The sequence below is a fragment of the Callithrix jacchus genome, chromosome 17, assembly GCF_049354715.1.
Source record: "Callithrix jacchus isolate 240 chromosome 17, calJac240_pri, whole genome shotgun sequence".
Lineage (NCBI taxonomy): Eukaryota > Metazoa > Chordata > Mammalia > Primates > Cebidae > Callithrix > Callithrix jacchus.
The window spans coordinates 45,700,326-45,718,259 of record NC_133518.1 but is presented as its reverse complement, the minus strand read 5'-3'; the positions used below and the strand labels follow the sequence as shown (position 1 = coordinate 45,718,259).

General features: G+C 38.7%; 1 protein-coding gene across 26 annotated transcripts in view; it reads right to left on the bottom strand.

Moving 5' to 3' along the window:
* Positions 1-312: 312 nt before the first annotated feature.
* Positions 313-17,934, bottom strand: part of PIK3CB (phosphatidylinositol-4,5-bisphosphate 3-kinase catalytic subunit beta) — a 165,884-nt gene continuing 148,262 nt past the window's right edge. For 14 of the 26 annotated variants that reach the window (XM_054246992.2, XM_035278411.3, XM_078354125.1 and 11 more), the window contains 5 exons: positions 10,508-10,675; positions 9,387-9,510; positions 3,990-4,135; positions 2,441-2,573; positions 313-1,823 (listed from right to left, as the gene is read on the bottom strand). In XM_054246992.2, coding sequence (XP_054102967.1) covers positions 1,686-1,823; positions 2,441-2,573; positions 3,990-4,135; positions 9,387-9,510; positions 10,508-10,675 — 709 coding nt within the window. In that variant the 3' untranslated portion in view covers positions 313-1,685. Of the gene's footprint in view, positions 1,824-2,440; positions 2,574-3,989; positions 4,136-9,386; positions 9,511-10,507; positions 10,676-17,350; positions 17,498-17,934 lie in introns of all 26 variants that reach the window. The other 12 variants (XM_078354111.1, XM_078354108.1, XM_078354109.1 and 9 more) reach the window with 1 other exon arrangement.

Sequence of the window (17,934 nt, the reverse complement as noted above, 5' to 3'; positions counted from 1 at the left end):
CCCCATGAACAAGAGCTCCAAAGCAGTACAGTCTGGCCTTGGCTCAGGTGCCAAGTAATGAAACAGGTGCCAAGTAACTATCCAGACATCAGGGTACCTTCCAAATGCATGGCTTCTCACCTCAGCCTCCCACCAAAGTCCAAGGGGCCTCCCACACCATGGATGAGCCTGGGAAACAAGGGGAGAAGTCAGGGAAGAGGCCATAAGCCTTAGCCTATTCCTGTGGGTGGTTTGTCAACTGACTGTCATTTCTTAGAGTTCTAGTGCCAAGTTCCAAAGGCCTATTCTACCCATAAAGAAGAGGCTCACGCATTCCAAGAACAGCTGAAACCAGCTCACTCGTTTATTTGACTGAGAACCTTAAGAAGAACAACAAAATTAAACATTCTTTAATAAAATTCCTATAGAAAACTCAGTCAAAGGGCAAATACTCAGTTCTCTGTCCCATATCATTGAGGATTGAGAGCTCCCAGTATTCTTTGGAGAATAAGCAGTAGTTTTGCTGGATGTTGCCAGAACTCAGAGAGATCATCCATTTACACATTCAAACCAGTAGTTCCTATTGCACATATTAACATTACTTGCCCCTAGCACCCTAAATATATGGTACCTCAACAATTAACTTAAAGATTTCTATGTGGCATGAAACCATTTCAACTTGAACTAATATCCTTGAAAAAAATCACATTATTACAAGTTTTAATAAATACAGTAAGAAGAGCTGGCATTTTTCTAAAATACTGAATTTCAGATCTGGAGTTTATTCCATAAATAGGTTTCTTTTCATTTGCTTGCTTTCTTGGATACGTTTGCTCAAGTATTATTCTCTATGAAGTGAACTCTTTCATAGATACCATATAAAAACCGTATTAATATGTGCCTCATTATAGAAGCAGCTGGAAGAACTGGATCACACAGTTACCTAACTGAAAAGTAACTTAGGAAAAAGCTCTGCTTTCTGTAAAACTTTAAAACACAAGTTGAAGAATACCAAAGAAACATTTATATAGAACTCCCACTAGAAATTTTATAAATATATATGTAGCATATTTATATATATTATATTTGCCTCACCAGTAGATTTTCAGCAAGTCTGGCTGGAATGATGCTATCATGGAGATAAATATTAACAAAAGAATTAATGCGTGTCCACAGGTTTAAAAGATTTCTTCTCGAAAATAATCATAAATTCAAATTATATTATGATTTGCAGTTTATACAATTTTCAAAGGGAAGAAAGATAGATGCTTTTCTTTTCAGCCTCATTTGGAAAGTAAGAATAGCCACCAACTCTCAGGTGTGGATAAGTTGTTGGCTGAGTGACAACACTTGGTCACAATATTGAAAAGAAGTATTTACACCATTCTGGGAAAGTACCAAACATTAGAAAAAACAAACAAAAACAGAAACAATCTCTAGTAGCATTCCTTGGCGTGCAAAGTCAGCAGGAAATGATTATCCATTGACAGTTTTCATGATAAGTCTTGGAAGTATTCAAAAAGCAGAGGGAATATCGGGGATTATTCAGATTAGGTTCTGTGGGATGCCTTGTTCTTAATTTAACTCTGAGTTCCAGGATTTCATTCCCTTTATAACAACTCTGACAGGGTCAGGTTCGATTTAGTGCAAGTGCAAAATGAAAATGAAATGAAACCAACAAATACGTTAGGAGCAAAGGCTGATCGTTAAGATCTGTAGTCTTTCCGAACTGTGTGGGCCATCCAGTTCACTTTAGTAGTCCAGCTTTCCCTGAGCGCCTCATCAAATTTTTGCTTAAACTGTTTGAGTGCTTCTTCTTCACTCTTCCCCAATGCAAGAGAGTCCTAAAATGGAAGGGGGGAAATATGATTTTATATACCTTTTGTAGAGATGTGCAAATATCAAAGTTTGTGGGAGGCTGGCTTGGTTGTGCCTCCCTGGCCACCATCAAGCAGCATGCTTCCTGTTCTTATTTAAATATTATCTGTAGGAGCCAGAACCCCAAGATAGGGAGATAATATGACTTCTTCCAAAAGATTTTTGAAGATGAAAATAATTTATAATTACTGCAGGACATAAAGCAGCTTGCCACTACCACCCAAATCCAGTAAGATGACTCAAGACCCACTAAGACCCTGGCAAGAAAAAGGCAGGCTGTTGAAAATCATGGTGTTAACCTGCTCCTGATCTGCAGTCTTCCAGTAATGTTAGTAAGAAGGCCATAGCCCAATACCAGTCTTCTTTATGCTGCTTCTACTAATGGGAAAATCTTTTGGGTTACAAGCTACTCTTCAAAATTCCTCCTTTATGTGAACTTCCCAGATTCTTTCCCTCCTGGCTAAGAACCATCTTAGAGGAAATGACTTTGTTCTACTCCTTTCAGACACTTGAATAAAACAGGCAGCTCAAACTGAGCTCAATGCCCACAAAGTCCAATGTAGAAGGAAAAGGGGTTTTATACCTTAAGATACTGTATATCCTTGACTGATGTGAGTTCAGGGAGCCCTGCAGTTAACATCAATGCAAAGAGAGTGATGAAGAGATTCCCATGCCGTCGTAAAATCAGATACGCATCCTCACAACACTGACGGAACCTTTGGTTGATGCAGCAAACCACATGAGCACAGTGTTAGAGGGGAAACAGCACATTTCATAAAGGAAATTAAGAAGACACAGCTAAACTTTCTATTTGAATAAGAACATTTCTACTGAACTAAAGGTTCATTTCTGATTTTTACTTCCATGAAAACTGTCCCAGGACTAAAATCTACATGAAACAGTCAGTTTAACTTCACGCACCTATTTTTCAAAAACAAAACTAAATCGAAATTCTATGATAAAAGGCTATAATATTTTTATTAATAATCTCGACTTTTTAATCTATGAGACACAAGAACTGATTATTAATTCAGTGATAATTACAATCCATGAGGATTTCTGAACATACTTCTGGGTTCTGTACTTGTGGTCTAATTCCAGGGACTACTTTTTTTTAATGTCCTTCCTATCAGTGTCAGTGCTTTTGCATTGCTCCTTCCTATCATCCTGCCTTCCCTCTCTCTCCTCTTCAAGATGGTCCTTCAAGAGGATCATCCAGTTTTTTTTTTTTTTTTTGAGATGAAGTCTTGCTCTGTTGCCCAGGCTGGAGTGCAGTGACTCAATCTCGGCTCACTGCAACCTCTGCCTCCGAGGTTTAAGTGATTCTCTCCTGCATTAGCCTCCTGTGTAGCTGACATTACATGTGTGCGTTACCACACCCGGCTACTTTTTATATTTTTAGTACAGATGGGGTTTCACCATGTTGGCCAGGCTAGTCTCAAACTCCTGACCTCCAGTAATCTGCTTGCCTCAGCCTCCCAAAGTGCTGGGACGTCAGCTACCATGCCAGGCTGAGGCGCATCCAATTTTATCCCTCTTATTTTGCCAAAGAGAAAACTTGACCCACTGAGGAATATTCTGCAGAAACTCAGGCAGAACTATAAAGGATAGTGACAATCATTTGTTAAGTATGTGTTGGTCACAAGATATATCTCTAATCATCATAGTAGCCCTTAATTTTTTTATTTTTGTCCCCACTTTAAGATGAAACAAAGGCAAAAAGTATTAAGCTTGGGAACAGGCAGGTAGTGAGTAATAGATCAGAGATTATGAAATTTGCCCTGAACCCTGGTTCCGTCACTATACTCCATATACAATGATAGCAGATGTCTTTTCAGCATCTCCCTATCAACTGTCTTAATCTTTTCAGAGAATTTTCTGAAACAGGTAAAAGGTAGTATATTCTTGGAATAAAATACAATAACTATTTTAAATTTCTAGCATTCTGTTTCTCCTGAGAATTTCTGAACCAGCACAATAATCTGACAGGCAAATTCCCCCAAAAACTTCCTATAATCAGACTGAATATTTCCCAGATCCAAATATAACTCAGCTAAGAAATGCTAGTCTACTTGGTCAGATAAGAAAATGTTAGCAGTGTTTAGCCTTGACACAAGGGCAGTAGTACTCACCGGCCAAACTTTTCTGTATTTCCTGTTTTTCCTTGTTGAATGACATGGATGAAATCATAGGTAAGAATAAAAGGCACTCGCTCCCTTTTAATGCCAAACTTAGATTTGAAATTTCCAAGAATATGTCCAAAGTCAATGTGGAAGAGCTGGAAAACAAATGGGATTTAATTTCTTTCATTTTTCTGGTGGGTTCTAAATAGAAGGCAAAACCTCCATAGTCCTAGACCCCCAGGCACTATACCCAACCTCATCTAAGCTGTTCTCCCTCTGTTTATAGCCTACTCAGCCAAATGAGAAAAGAGCACATCTAACACTCTTAAGACTTGTATAATCAATAATAACCCTGATACTAAACTGTAGATATCTAGTGGGAAAGGAGACTCTTTTTTTTTTTTTTTAAAGGGTAAGAATTTCTTTTTTCTTTCTTTATTTTTTTTTTTAGATGGAGTCTCACTCTGTTGCCCAGGCTAGAGTGCAGTAGCTCACTGCAATGACGGCTCACTGCAACCTCGAACTCCCTGGTTCAAGCGACTCTCCTATCTCAGTCTCCAAGTATCTGGGATTACAGGAACATGCCGCCATACCCAGCTAATTTTTTTTTTTTTTTTTTTTTTTTTTAGATGGAGCACTCTGTTGCCAGGCTGAGGTACAGTGTCACGATCTTGGCACACTGCAACCTCTGCCTTGGGTTCAAGCGATTCTTCTACCTAGGAGACGCTTTAGAAAGAAAAATACATCCAAATAATTAAAATGTATGATTTTTAAAAAGTCAAATAGTTTTATAAAACATAACAAGAAAAGAGTACAGGTTGGGTGTGGTGGCTCATACCTGTAATCCCAGCACTTTGGGAAGCTGAGGCAGGAGGATCATTTAAGCCCAGGAGTTTAAGGCCAGCCTGGGCAACATAGCAAGATCCCATCGCTACAAATGTACAAAAAAAATTAGCCAGGCATAGTGGCACGTACCTGTGGTCCTACCTCAGGAGGGTGAAGTGGGAGAACTGCTTGAACCTGGGAGGTTGAGGCTGCAGTGAGCCATGATCATGCCACTGCACTCCAGCATGAGTGATAGAGTAAGACCCTATCTCCAAAAAAGTACACCTTTTCCCTATTAGCTCCCCACATGGAGTGCTATTTGGAGATAACTTCTTACTCTTCTCACTAGGTGTTTTTCCTGGTGTCTGCCTCTATTTTTCTAAATAATATGTTTATACTCATTTTTGCTTCCTAATTGCATATTACTATTCTTATTACGGAAGATAAAGATTTAGTACTTTTATGCTAAGAAAATGCTACACACTGTGACACATTATGTCATAATATCTGGTGACCTCAATATTCAGTGTTTTTATTTTTCACATGTTGTTCACCTTTTTTCCTTGAGAAACTGTATGCAGGTATTCATACATTCATTTAGTTTAGTGTTCTATGATCTTATCATTAATTCTTCCCAAACTCTCCTTAAAAATCTACAAATCAAACAACAACAAATCTACAAATCATTTTCAAAACTGCTTTCCAGTCAGTCAGGTAATCTGTTCGTTTCTATCTGGGCTGCTCGTTCTCTGGTCCTGCTGCAGAGCCATCATCCTCGGCCTTCCCTTTCCTCTTCTCCCATTTGGAGCCCCTGTTTTCTGTATCCAACATCACATTCTCTTTGGTTGAGACCAGGGCTTCTCAACATTGGTGCTATTGGTATTTTAGGCCATATAATTATTTGATATAGGGTTCTGTCCTGTATACCACAGGGTGTTTAGCAGCATCCCTGGCTTCTACCCACTAGACTATGCCAGCCCCCAGTTATTGCAATGAAAACTGTTTTCACATATTGACAAATATCTCCTGAGGGAAAAAAAAAAATCACCCCACTTGAAAATTATTGGTTTAGGCTCTTGTTTTGGTAGATGCCCTTATTTTGGCAATCTCTGAGAAAAGATGCAGAGGAGTGACAGCTTTTGAGACCCTGCAAGTTGGAAAAACATCTTCATTCTACCCCTTATATTTGATTAATAGTTTGGTTATTGAATTTTAGGTTAGAAATAATTTTTCCTCAAAATTATGAAGGCTAACTTGCACTGTCTTCTTTTTTTTTTTTTGAGACGGAGTTTCGCTCTTGTTACCCAGGCTGGAGTGCAATGGCACGATCTCGGCTCACCGCAACCTCCGCCTCCTGGGTTCAGGCAATTCTCCTGCCTCAGCCTCCTGAGTAGCTGGGATTACAGGCACGCACTACCATGCCCAGCTAATTTTTTGTATTTTTAGTAGAGACGGGGTTTCACCATGTTGACCAGGATGGTCTCGATCTCTTCACCTTGTGATCCACCCGCCTCAGCCTCCCAAAGTGCTGGGATTACAGGCTTGAGCCACCGCGCCCGGCCACTTGCAGTCTTCTAATCGCCAATGCTAGCTATCGAGGAACTGAGTTATTCTGACTTCTAAACTCTGCTATGTGATCTGCTGTGTCTCTGGGGAGGTTTTAAGACTTGCTCTTTATGTTTGATACACTGAAATTCCACAGTGCAGACCCTTAGTAAGGGTGTTTTTCTTACATTATCTGAGAATTTTTGTGCTATTTTGACTGAATATTAATCAACACTGGCTCTGGGAAATGTCTTAGTATTATTTGCTTAGTAAGTGCCCTTCTTTCCTCTTCCCTTTTACTTCTCTCTGGAATTTCCATTTAAGCTGAGAGCATACCTCCCTGGACAGAGTCTCTATCATTTCTGGATCTTTTCTCTGTTTATCATATTTTTTGGAGATATTAAGGCATAGTAGATTAAAAAAAAAGAATATGAGCAAAACTGCCAGGGTTAAAATCCTGGTATGTCTACTCTCTTTTGCCTTAATATCATCACTTGTAAAATGGGGCTAATGCCACCACTCTATAAGGTTGTCATTAGGACCAAAGGCATTAGATTATAGATAAAGCACTTACTATGCCTGCCACAAAATATTTACCTATTTCTATTTTAACTTTTTATTTGTTCCTATTTCTAATTTTCAAGACCTCTATGTTCTGACTATTAAAAAAACAGAACCCTATAACTTATAGATACAACGTATTGTTTTGCCTTGATTTTTAAAATCACCCTCTGTTTACTGCAGTTATCCTGTTTTCTTTTCTTCCCTATTTTGCTTGTTTAGTCTCTATCTTTCATGGTAGAGGCTTCCCTTAAATGTCTGCTAATCCGGTAGCAAGGAGAATGGTGGCTGCAAGGCCTGGGAAGATAATGGTCAAATAACACAAAATTTCACTTAGGAGGAATAAGTTCAAGAGATCTGTCTTATAACACGGCAACTATAATATGCTGCATTCCTGAAAACTGCTGAAAGACTAGATTTTAAATGTTATCATAACAAAAAAGGTAAGTATGTGAGGTAATAATATGTTAGCTCAATTTATCAATTCCACAATGAAGACATATTTCAAAACAATATGTTGCACACGATAAACATATACAATTTTTGTCACTTTTTAAAAGTATCTTAATCCTTAGCTGACGATTCATATTTAACAATGAATCACTAAAAAGCTGAATGAAAGTTCTATGTACATGGTAGGCTTGCTCGTTGATTGGTGGACTTCCTTGTAGAGAAACTAGGGAGGAACCTCAACTGTCAGGATCTGTGGGACTTTTCACCGGGACCAGTCAGATTTCTGGAATGGAATCATCTAGTCTCTTGCTGGGGATGGAGCTATACACCTGGCTGCCAGTATTCTTAGAATAAAGTAAGTGGAAATGGCTGCAGATTGTACCATTTAGTATGCCAACTTTCACTCCATCTCTATTTTTAATATGGGACCCTTTCCTGTAGCCTCTGCAGAAACAAGCGTGCTTGAGTCAGAACCAGTTTCTTCATAAAATAAATCTATCTCCTTCTTGGCACAAGGAAGGGGACTTGAGTACCTAACTGCTCCATATAAAAACTGCCAGCTATTTCTGTTTCAGCCTCTTTTTATATCCCTCCTTGAACAGTTCGTGGTGCCTCTGATTCCAAAGCTTTTATGAGACTTGTGTACCCCTTTCCAAGTACTTTCTATTTTCTCACTTCTGCTAAGTCACTGCCACTTCTCTATCTCACTTTCTATCACCCCCAATTCTAGTAATATGTTTCACCCACTGTGGCCTATTTTCCTATCATCTTTGACTTCTTGAGTTTATATATTTCTTATTCCTTATTACTGTTTTAGAGGGGTATCAGAAGAAAATGGAGATAAACCTAGGTGTTCAATGTGATTGACTGGAAGTCCAAGGGAATCCTTTTAAGTATGGACACAAGCTTCCTCAATCGTATGTAGTACATTCATGTATTATAGGGCATTACAAATTCATTCCCCATCCACTCTCAAAGCCCAAGCCAGAACTAATCCAGATTTCCTAGGACAAAACTCTGGGTCCCTCATAGAACCACAGTTTACACAGTGACCCAGAGAGATTTTCATTCTAGTATGCCTCTAGTGTGGAAATTCCTAGGGTGGCTAAACTGAAAAATTATCTAAGGTATCTCACCTGCCTTTGCTTAATATAAAAAATTTTTATAAACATGTCACTCTGAAAAATGAAATTTTCATTTGAAAACTTAAGTACTCCATAAGTAACCTGGTCTAGATTCCCAAGGTATCCCAGAATGCTATTACTTATTCAACTGTTCTTCCTTCTCCTATAAATGAATAGGTTTGATGTTCTAAAAGAGAAAATGGCTCAAGTGGGGTTCATCCCAACTTTTTTTTCAAATACTGGTTATCTTTAAATTTAATACAACCACCACATTATCTGCTCTTTCTATTAGGTACACATGTATCCCAAATACAATTTCTTATATTAAAAGAATAGGCCACTTTAAAATAACAATAATTTTTTCAATAATTTTTTTTTTGTTTGAGACGGAGTTTCACTCTTGTCGCCTAGGCTGGAGTGCAGTGGCATGATCTCAGCTCACTGCAACCTCTGCTTCTGGGTTCAAGTGATTTTCTTGCCTCAGCCTCCCAAGTAGCTGAGATTACAGGTGTTCACCACTATACCCAGCTTAATTTTGTATTTTTAGTAGAGACGAGGTTTCCTATGTTGGCCAGGCTGGCCTTGAACTCCCGACCTCAGGTGATCTGCCTGCCTCAGCCTCCCAAAGTGCTAGGATTACAGGCATAAGCCACCATGCCTGGCCTTCAATAATTTTTTAAACAAATAAATGCTTACCATCTAACTTTAAGCAAGCAAACAAATGAATACACATAGTAGACTGTATATGAAAAGAAGAGGTGGTAAGAAATTGAAGTGAAGACAAAGACATGACACTGAGAATCCCACTAAAGAATCTGGCTGAGTTGCACAAGAGATTATGCGATGCACAAGTAATAGCATTACTAAGGCCCTTCACAGATCCTGGGGAGCAGCTCACCTGGCCAGTTTTTTTGACCATGATGTTGTCACTATGTCTGTCACCAATCCCAAGGACATAAGAAGCTACACAGTAGCCAGCACAGGACAGAGTAAATTCCTCAATGGCTCGGTCCAGGTCATCCCTGAACAAGAGAAAAAAATAGAAACAAAAAAGATTTTCAGCCTCCAACAGTATTGAGTGAGACCCAAACCATACTTCTGTTTCCTTTTTAATTGTGAGAACACAGAGCTGCCAAAGCCATATAAGAGAACATGTGGATCAGCCAAGGGGAGTGTGGGCGGTCATCACTGGGCAGAGCCGAGAGAGCTGCCTTCAAAGACACTAAATAACTGGGCCTTAGACATTCAAATTCCTGTGTCCTGGAAGCTGTGTTTCAGTGGGGCTGTGCATAGGCTCATGTGGATAGTGGCTAGAAAAGACCATGGCTTTGCTAGATCATGCTGGGGGATGGGAACATTTTTGTTAGTTTTGACCAAATACTGACTACAATTTCATGTTAAGTACTGCAGTTTCAATCATTTAAGTCATGGACTTCAATTAGAAGTAAGTAATAGAGATTCCTTGGAGACAAGGCCTTAAGATCAAAATTTGGAAACTGATTTTCATATTACAAGTCCTTGATAAAATGTATCTGACTTTGAAGTCTTTAGGCAAAAATACTTGCAGACCATTTCCCCCTCACTGTGAAATTCTTTTATTTCCTGTATGTTAGTGCTTTTCTAATACCATAGCCATAATTCCAACCACTGCATCTTTTACTTTGGAGAAATCACAATCTATAAACTCATTAAAAACTTACTTAAGTTCATATATTCACATAATTAGAGAAGCTGATGCACGTGAAGAAAGGCTTTAATACGTTATCTTTAAATACTTAAACTCATAGATTGTAACTTTACTGCAGGGCTCTAAAATTTGATCTAGATAAAGTAGAATTCAACATTTACCATCTGTAAGACTTTAGGAAGGCCTATGTGTCGTTTTTTCTAACCTGAAATGAAGCAATAAATAAAAAACACTACTATTTCCTCTAACACACTGATGACTTCTATTGGGACCATATAGCATTTCTTTGGCTGTCTGTACATAAAAACGATAATTAAACAGAAGAAACTAACCCAGAATTGTATTCTTTAAGCCAATTCAGAAGGGCATCTTTGTTGAAGGCTGCTGCAGCAGCCACATTGCTACTGTTCAGCTGAATGTCAGCAATTGTTTCAGAGGTGCTCACAACTTCAATGAGGCCAGAGCGATCTCCTGTTGCTAAACAGCCATAAGGCAACATCCTGGAAGGAAGAAAATGGGCATAAAGAGTAATATTTTCCTTAAAATGAAACATGAATTTGGTAAGATTTTCCCTTTAATTAAAAATTATTATTAATATACTTGTTACTATATTATTGTCATGGAAAAACACAAGTTCTATCAAGGGAGTAAATCTCTCGGCCAACAGAAGCAGTAATTCACAAGGATTCCAATGTACCAATTATATATAACATTTTTTATCTATTCTGGTGAAACATTCTACTTGATTGCACAGGTGGACAGAAGTACACTGGATAAAACTTTTTCACACTTACTCTAGATTTTGGGGAAGTAAATCACTCTTTATGGAATACCCAGTAAGTACCATGTGCCAGACTAAGCACTTTAGGGAAACTCCATCCTTATAGTTGTTCAAGCCTACAATCTTTCTTTTTTTTTTTTTGAGACAGGTCTCACTCTGTCACTCAGGCTGGAGTGTGGTGGTATAATCTCAGTTCATTATGGCCTCAAGCCATCCTCTCACCTCAATCTCCTGAGTAGATAGATGGGACTACAGGCATGCGCCACTACACCTGGCTAACTTTCAAAAATTTTTGTTGAGACAGGGTTTGGCCATGTTGCCCAGGCTGCTCTTGAACTCCTGGGCTCAAATGTTCCTCCCTCCCCAGCCTCCCAAAGTGCTGGGATTACAGGCATGAACCACCACACCTGGCCAAGTATGGATTTTTCACTGTTGTATCTATCCTCAGTGCCTCAGTCTAGGCCTATCACAGTAGGTGCTCAATTAATATTTTAAAATCAATAAACAAACTGAATAATACAAACCCTACAAGGTAAGTTACCAATTTTACAAATGAGTAATGTAAGTAACTTCCCAAAAGTCATACATTTAACAAAGTGGAAGACCTAAGACTTAAAGTTGGGCCTTAAATGGGTCTTAGATTAAAAAGATGTAAAGATGTCTTTATATAGATAAAGTCACTGATTATGCAACAGGCTGCTTCTTGTGAGTAAAAACAGATAGGCTGAGTTCGATGAAGAACTGCTACATGTTTTACAGTTTTCAGTGACTGAACAAAGACTTAAACCATACCAGCAATGTGACATCAATGGGTCTGCATGCTGACTTCTCATTTCTTGAGTTGAGATCTTACCTCCCCTATTGGAGGTGACTGAGTATTTACAAAGGACTAGTAATCTGTCAGAAAGATGAGAACCGATATTCTAACTAGAGCAATAAATTCTGAAGAAGAGATTATCAATTAAATTTTTTGCTAAATTGATAGGTGGCATTTTGCTTTGATTTGCACTTATTTGATCCCTAAAAAAGATAATTATTCTCAGATCTCTTTTGCCCATTTTTTTTTTAACAGTCAGTGTGTCACTTTGTTGCTCAGGCTGGAGTGCAGTGACACGATCATAGCTCACCCTAGCATCAAAGCCCTGGGCTCAAGGTAATCCTCTCTCCTTTGGCTGCCAGAGTCATTGGGACTACAGGCATGTGCCACTATGCTTAATTTTTTTTTTTTAATTTTTGTAGAGATGAGGTTTTACTTTGTTGCCAAGACTTGTAACTCCTGGCTTCAAGTGATCCTCCTGCCTCACCTTCCTAAAGTGTTGGATTACAGGCATGAGCCACTGCACTTGGATCTTTTAAGCATTCTAAGATTTCTTTCGTGACTTAGCTATTTATATTCTTTGCCTATTTATTTAGGCTTTAGACGTTTTCTTCAGTGACTTATGTGAACTCTTTGTATACTAACATTACCTTTTTCTTGGCTGGGTGCGGTGGCTCATGCCTGTAATCCCAGCACTTTGGGAGGCTGACATGGGCAGATCACCTGAGGTCAGGAGTTCAAGACCAGCCTAACCAACATGGAGAAACCCCGTCTTTACTAAAAAAATACAAAATTTAGCCAGGCGTGGTGTTGCATGACTGTAATCCCAGCTACTCAGAAGGCTGAGACAGGAGAACTGCTTGAACCTGGGAGGCGGAGGTTGCAGTAAGCCAAGATTGCACCACTGCACTCCAATCTGGGCAACAAGAGCGAGACTCCAACTCAAAAACAAACAAAAAAAATTATGTTTCTCTCATTTTGGTTGCAAATATTTTCTCTAAGTTCTAAAAACTGTATTATAATAAGAACACCAAAATGGAATGAGATAGGTTCAAATAAAGATCAGGTAGCTATAGAAAATACAGTGGATGGAATTCATGGGCTCAATAAATACTTGGGTACAGCTAACCAAGCACTGTGTTAGATGCTGGTGATACAGAAATAAGCAAAAATCAACCAACCAAACAAACAAGAAAACCAAAAAGCAGCAGTCCCTACACTAATTGAGCTTACGAAGTGCAAATGTACAATGTGCATGTGTATAAGGAAGAAGTGCCAGGAGAATATGGCAGGAGTCAAAAAAGACTTCCATGTGGAGGAATGACAGCAGGGTTGGAGGAGAGCACGGGGAGCACAACAAAAAGATGAGCTGAAGACACAGTAAGTACTGAAAAGACCATGCAGGTCCCTGTTGGCCATGTAAGGACTTCTGTCATACTCCTAAAAGCACTGAGAAAACTTCTGAAGGACTTTATGAGTGACAAAGAGAGACCTGTGTGTTGTGGGGAGGAGGGAGCATATGAGTAGTTATCATGTGTCACAATAGATAGTTTCTAAAATTAAACAGTTTCTAAAACTCCTCTGTCTCCCAAAATTAAATTATTTTATGCTTTTTAAAAAGAACTTTTCTGTCAGGCATGGTGGCTCACGCCTGTAATCCCAGTAATTTGGGAGGCCAAGGTCGGTGGATTATCTAGGAGTTCGAAACCAGCCTGGCCAACATGGTGAAACCCCGTCTCTACTAAAAATATAAAAAATTAGCTGGATGTGGTGGCAGGCACCTATAATCTCAGCTACTTGGGAGGCTGAGGCAGGAGAATTGCTCGACTCTGGGAGGCGGAGGCTACAGTGAGCCAAGATCATGCCATTGCACTCCAGCCTGGGCAACAAGGACAAAACTCCATCTCAAAAAAAATAATAATAATAATAATAATAACAGTACTTTCCTAGTCCTAGCAAATGAGGTTGGGAGCAGAAATGTCAAAATACATGATAAGAGAATGAAGCAGTCTCTTAACGCAGCATTAATGTTTTTAATAACACCCCTTATTCTTATGACACAACACACGGAAAGCAAACACTGCCAGGTTAAAGTGTAGTTTCTCACTTTCCTGCATCTCCTCTCACTCCACTTGCAGCCAAAGTAGGCACAAGTCCAATAACTTCCTTTTCAAAAGCAAGCAACGATGAAAGCACTCAGTGCCTTGAGGGTAGAATGTTCACAATGAGAAGGAAAAAACATCCTTCTCAGAGAGACAGTTTGACAGAAGTCAAGGTGAGGACAAACTCTTGGAGCCCTGATCATCTCACCTAGGTCTCCATTGCACTCAACTGTTACATTTCTTATAAACGCCAAGATAACAATTTCAGTAATGTTTAACCTCCTTTCTCAGACTTTCTAACTCAAGTAGCAATTTGTTATCTTTCACACTAAAGCAAGCATTTAAAAATTAAATAAATTCTACAGCACTGGGATGGCAGCTCCACATCCTTATTCCAAACCGGTAACAAGTTATCTGGCTTAAAAAAAATTTGTTACAACTTGTATATATACATGGGGTAGAAGTGCAATTTTGCTACATTGATACATTGCACTGTGGTGAAGTCAGGGCCTTCAGTGCATCTTATTACTGGAGCAACAGACATTGTACCCACCAAGCAACCTGCCATCAACCCACTCCTCCAAGTCCCCACTGCCCATCATCCCACACTCTTCTCTATGTGTATATATTATTTAGCTCCTGCTTATGAGTGAGAATATGTGATATTTGTCTTTCTTATCTCTGATTTTGACTCTGACACAATGACTAGAGTCTGAGTAGTACCTTAGCCCATGGCCTCCAAAGGAGAAAAGTATTAATCTTTTACCTAATGCTTGCATTGTTTCCACCTTCTTCTTCCAACCCTCTGAGACTGCTGATACCATTTACTGAATAACTTCTGTATAGGTCTCTTAAAAGGGAAGTAGGCCAGGCACGGTGGCTCACACCTGTAATCCTAGCACTTTGAAAGGCCAAGGTGGGTGGATCACTTAAATCACGGAGTTCAAGACCAGCCTGGGCAACATGGTGAAACTTCGTCTCTACAAAAAATTCAAAAATCAGCCAGGCATGGTGGCAGGTGCCTGTGGTCCTAGCTACCCAGGAGGTTGAGGTGGAAGATCACCTGAGCCAGGGGTTTCAGGCTGCCATGAGCCATGATTGTGCCACTGTACTCTGGGTGGGGTGACAGAGTGAGACCCTGTCTCAAAAAAAAAAAAAAAAGGATGTAAAATGTAAACTCCGTTAGTGTAACTCAGATATGAACTCTTAATGGAGTCAACTGTCAAAAAACTGATTTCACATGTATTTGTATGGGTGGAGCGGGGGCATGCAGAGGACTGGCAAATCTACCCCAAGACCAAATAGGTTTACGTGTAGCCAACCTATAAGATTTGCTTATTATCTGTTGACCAAAGGTCGTCAGGTTATCCGTGTCCTAACATACTGATGTCTTACAAATGATATAAGTTGACATAAAAAATACTAAAAGAATATTTTGTAACATCACAGAAAAATGAAGACAAGCAATATGCATTAACATGGCACTGTTACAAGTACTAAAACAGTAACGTATAGAAGGTACCTCAAGATTTGGGATTGACTTTAAAAGTGTGTGCTATGTGACCCAGTTTAACCTGAACAGCTGGTCGAAAGAAAAACAAACAAAATAGAAACATTGGAGCACATATATTTATAGAAACAGTAAGTAAAAAAGGTTTGGCAAGAGAAAGGTATCAGTTTGGAAATGAACTTTAAAAAAAATTAAAGTCCTGCATTTTTTAAAAAAACATGGGGTCAGAGTACAAAAAGTCAGCAAAGATCCCACTGGACAGACAAGTTCCTTTTTCTTCACACAGTGTTTCCCATCAGATAGACACTAGGTTTATTTCTAGCACTCCCACATGTGGCTGCCTCCCATTGTCTCAGGTCACAATGAACTTCATTTGATGCTAAATGTGCTTTACATTTAGATTAAATAAATAAAATCAAAACTAAGAGAGAATAACTTGTTCAGGGTTTTCAATTAGGCTGAAGGAACTAAGAATGCCAGGAAATAGTTTTAGCTTAGCTTTTCATAACTAAATGAGGCTTGTAATATGAACTGAATCTACTATTAGCAAAGGAGACCATTCTGTAGCTTCTGTGCTAACTTTGGAAAGAAGAAATGAGTTACTAAACTTCAGCTTGAAGTTTCCCTCCTTTTTTGTTGGATCATTCAAGTAAAAACATATTCCTGGGGGGTGGGGGTTTATTTTAAATAGGAGGAGTCGGTAATCTTTTCCTGGAATAAGCCAGAAAATAAGTATTTTAGGCACTACAGACTAAACACTTAACTCTGCAGTTGCAGCACAAAAGCAGCCATAGATAATATGTAACCAAATGGCTGTGTGCCAATAAAATTTTGTTTACAAAAACAGGTAGCCCAGGTGCAACTGGGTTTATGATCCTCAAGCAGACGGTTTATTCTAGGAACCTATTCCCCTTATCTACACAGCATACCTTATGAGTGGTTGAAAAATTTGCTACCTATTCAAAGGCACTAATTCTATTTTTACACAGCTACATTAGAAATTCCTCCTAATTTAAAAGAAAAAAAAAAATCTGTCACTTGTGATAGCCATAGTGTCCTTTTTAGATAAATTATGATCTCTTTTTTTTCCTAATCACATCTACAATCCCATTAAACGAACAAGACTCACATCAAATTGCTCTATCTTTACACTACCAGAAAAGTGTAACTTGGAGAATCTAAAAATAAAAAAATATTTATTAAAAAAAAAGGAAATTCAGGTATTTTAGGCACCATTATACTTTGATAAACAAAGAGTAGTACTAGACATGTCTTGTCTAGTACAATTGTTTTCTCACTTAGCCATACGAATAAAATAACAGGCATTAATTTAGTAACTGACAGCCTGGATTTGAATTTAGCTCTGCCATTTAATATTTCTATAACCTTTGTTTAAAATCACTAGCACTTTAATTTTTTAATGTATTAAAAAGAAATAACATAGCCTCACAGAATTGTGAGCTTATGTGATATTACTTATGAGAGGAACTTAATACAATGCCTGGTTCAGGGGGTCCAAAGTGGCTCCCGCCGGAGGTCATGGCGCTCGCGAAGGCGAGGTCATCAGTTCAAGGCTAACCTGAGCAACCTCATAAAGCTCGAACTGATTGGCAAAAACAAAAAAAAACAATGCCTGGTTCAGTTAATAAACAGCAAGAGTTGCAAGTTTAAAAAATATATAACATATATATTTCATAATAAACTATATAAGTGAAACTTAAAACTAATCAGGAGATATTATAATCTTGCAGGAACAAAGTTAATTACAAGTCTAACTGTTTCCAGCAACCTTGTAGACTAAGTGGCTGTAGATACTAAATCACATTTAAAAAATGATGAAGTCCAAGATTTTATAAATAGGTGTAGTTAAAAAAGAAAGAAAAAAAGACCTGTAGGTTCCAAAAATAGAGATTACTCACAGCAGTGGCTCAGGAAGTTAGACTTGGCTGATATTTCAATGCTCACCAAAAAAAAGTCACGGACTTAGGCCTATGAGGTAGGATCAGGACCCGAGATCCTACACAAAGCTGAGGTCTAGGAGGACTGGAACTTGCAAACATCTGTTCACTGATTAGATGGTGTGGCATGATAGTTTCCCATCTACCCCAGAAACTGGGTGGGTAAGAAAAAAAAGATTTCATGTAACTGCAAAAATTCAAGCCTTCCCACACTCTCTTAAGAGATCTAAATATAAACTATGAGGTGCGATGGTCTGAAGGTAAGGAGTTAACATAAAAACTGGTTGATTGTGTGTACAGGCCTTTGGCAACAGCACAAACAAAATACAAACTCATTTTTAGAGATATATTCACAACCCAGTGAGCAAAGGACCTTCATAGAAAACATAATATCCATCAACAATGAATTCAAAACTGAGTATTAACTACATAAGAAAATGAATAAGATTATGCAGAAAAATAAAAATAAGAAGACCACAATTTCTCAGCCCTGAACTCTGTCACGCGAGGCCAGCAGGGGTCAAGAGAACAATTCAGGCCAGGCACGGTGGCTCACACCTCCCAGCACTTTGGGAGGTCAAGGTGGGCAGA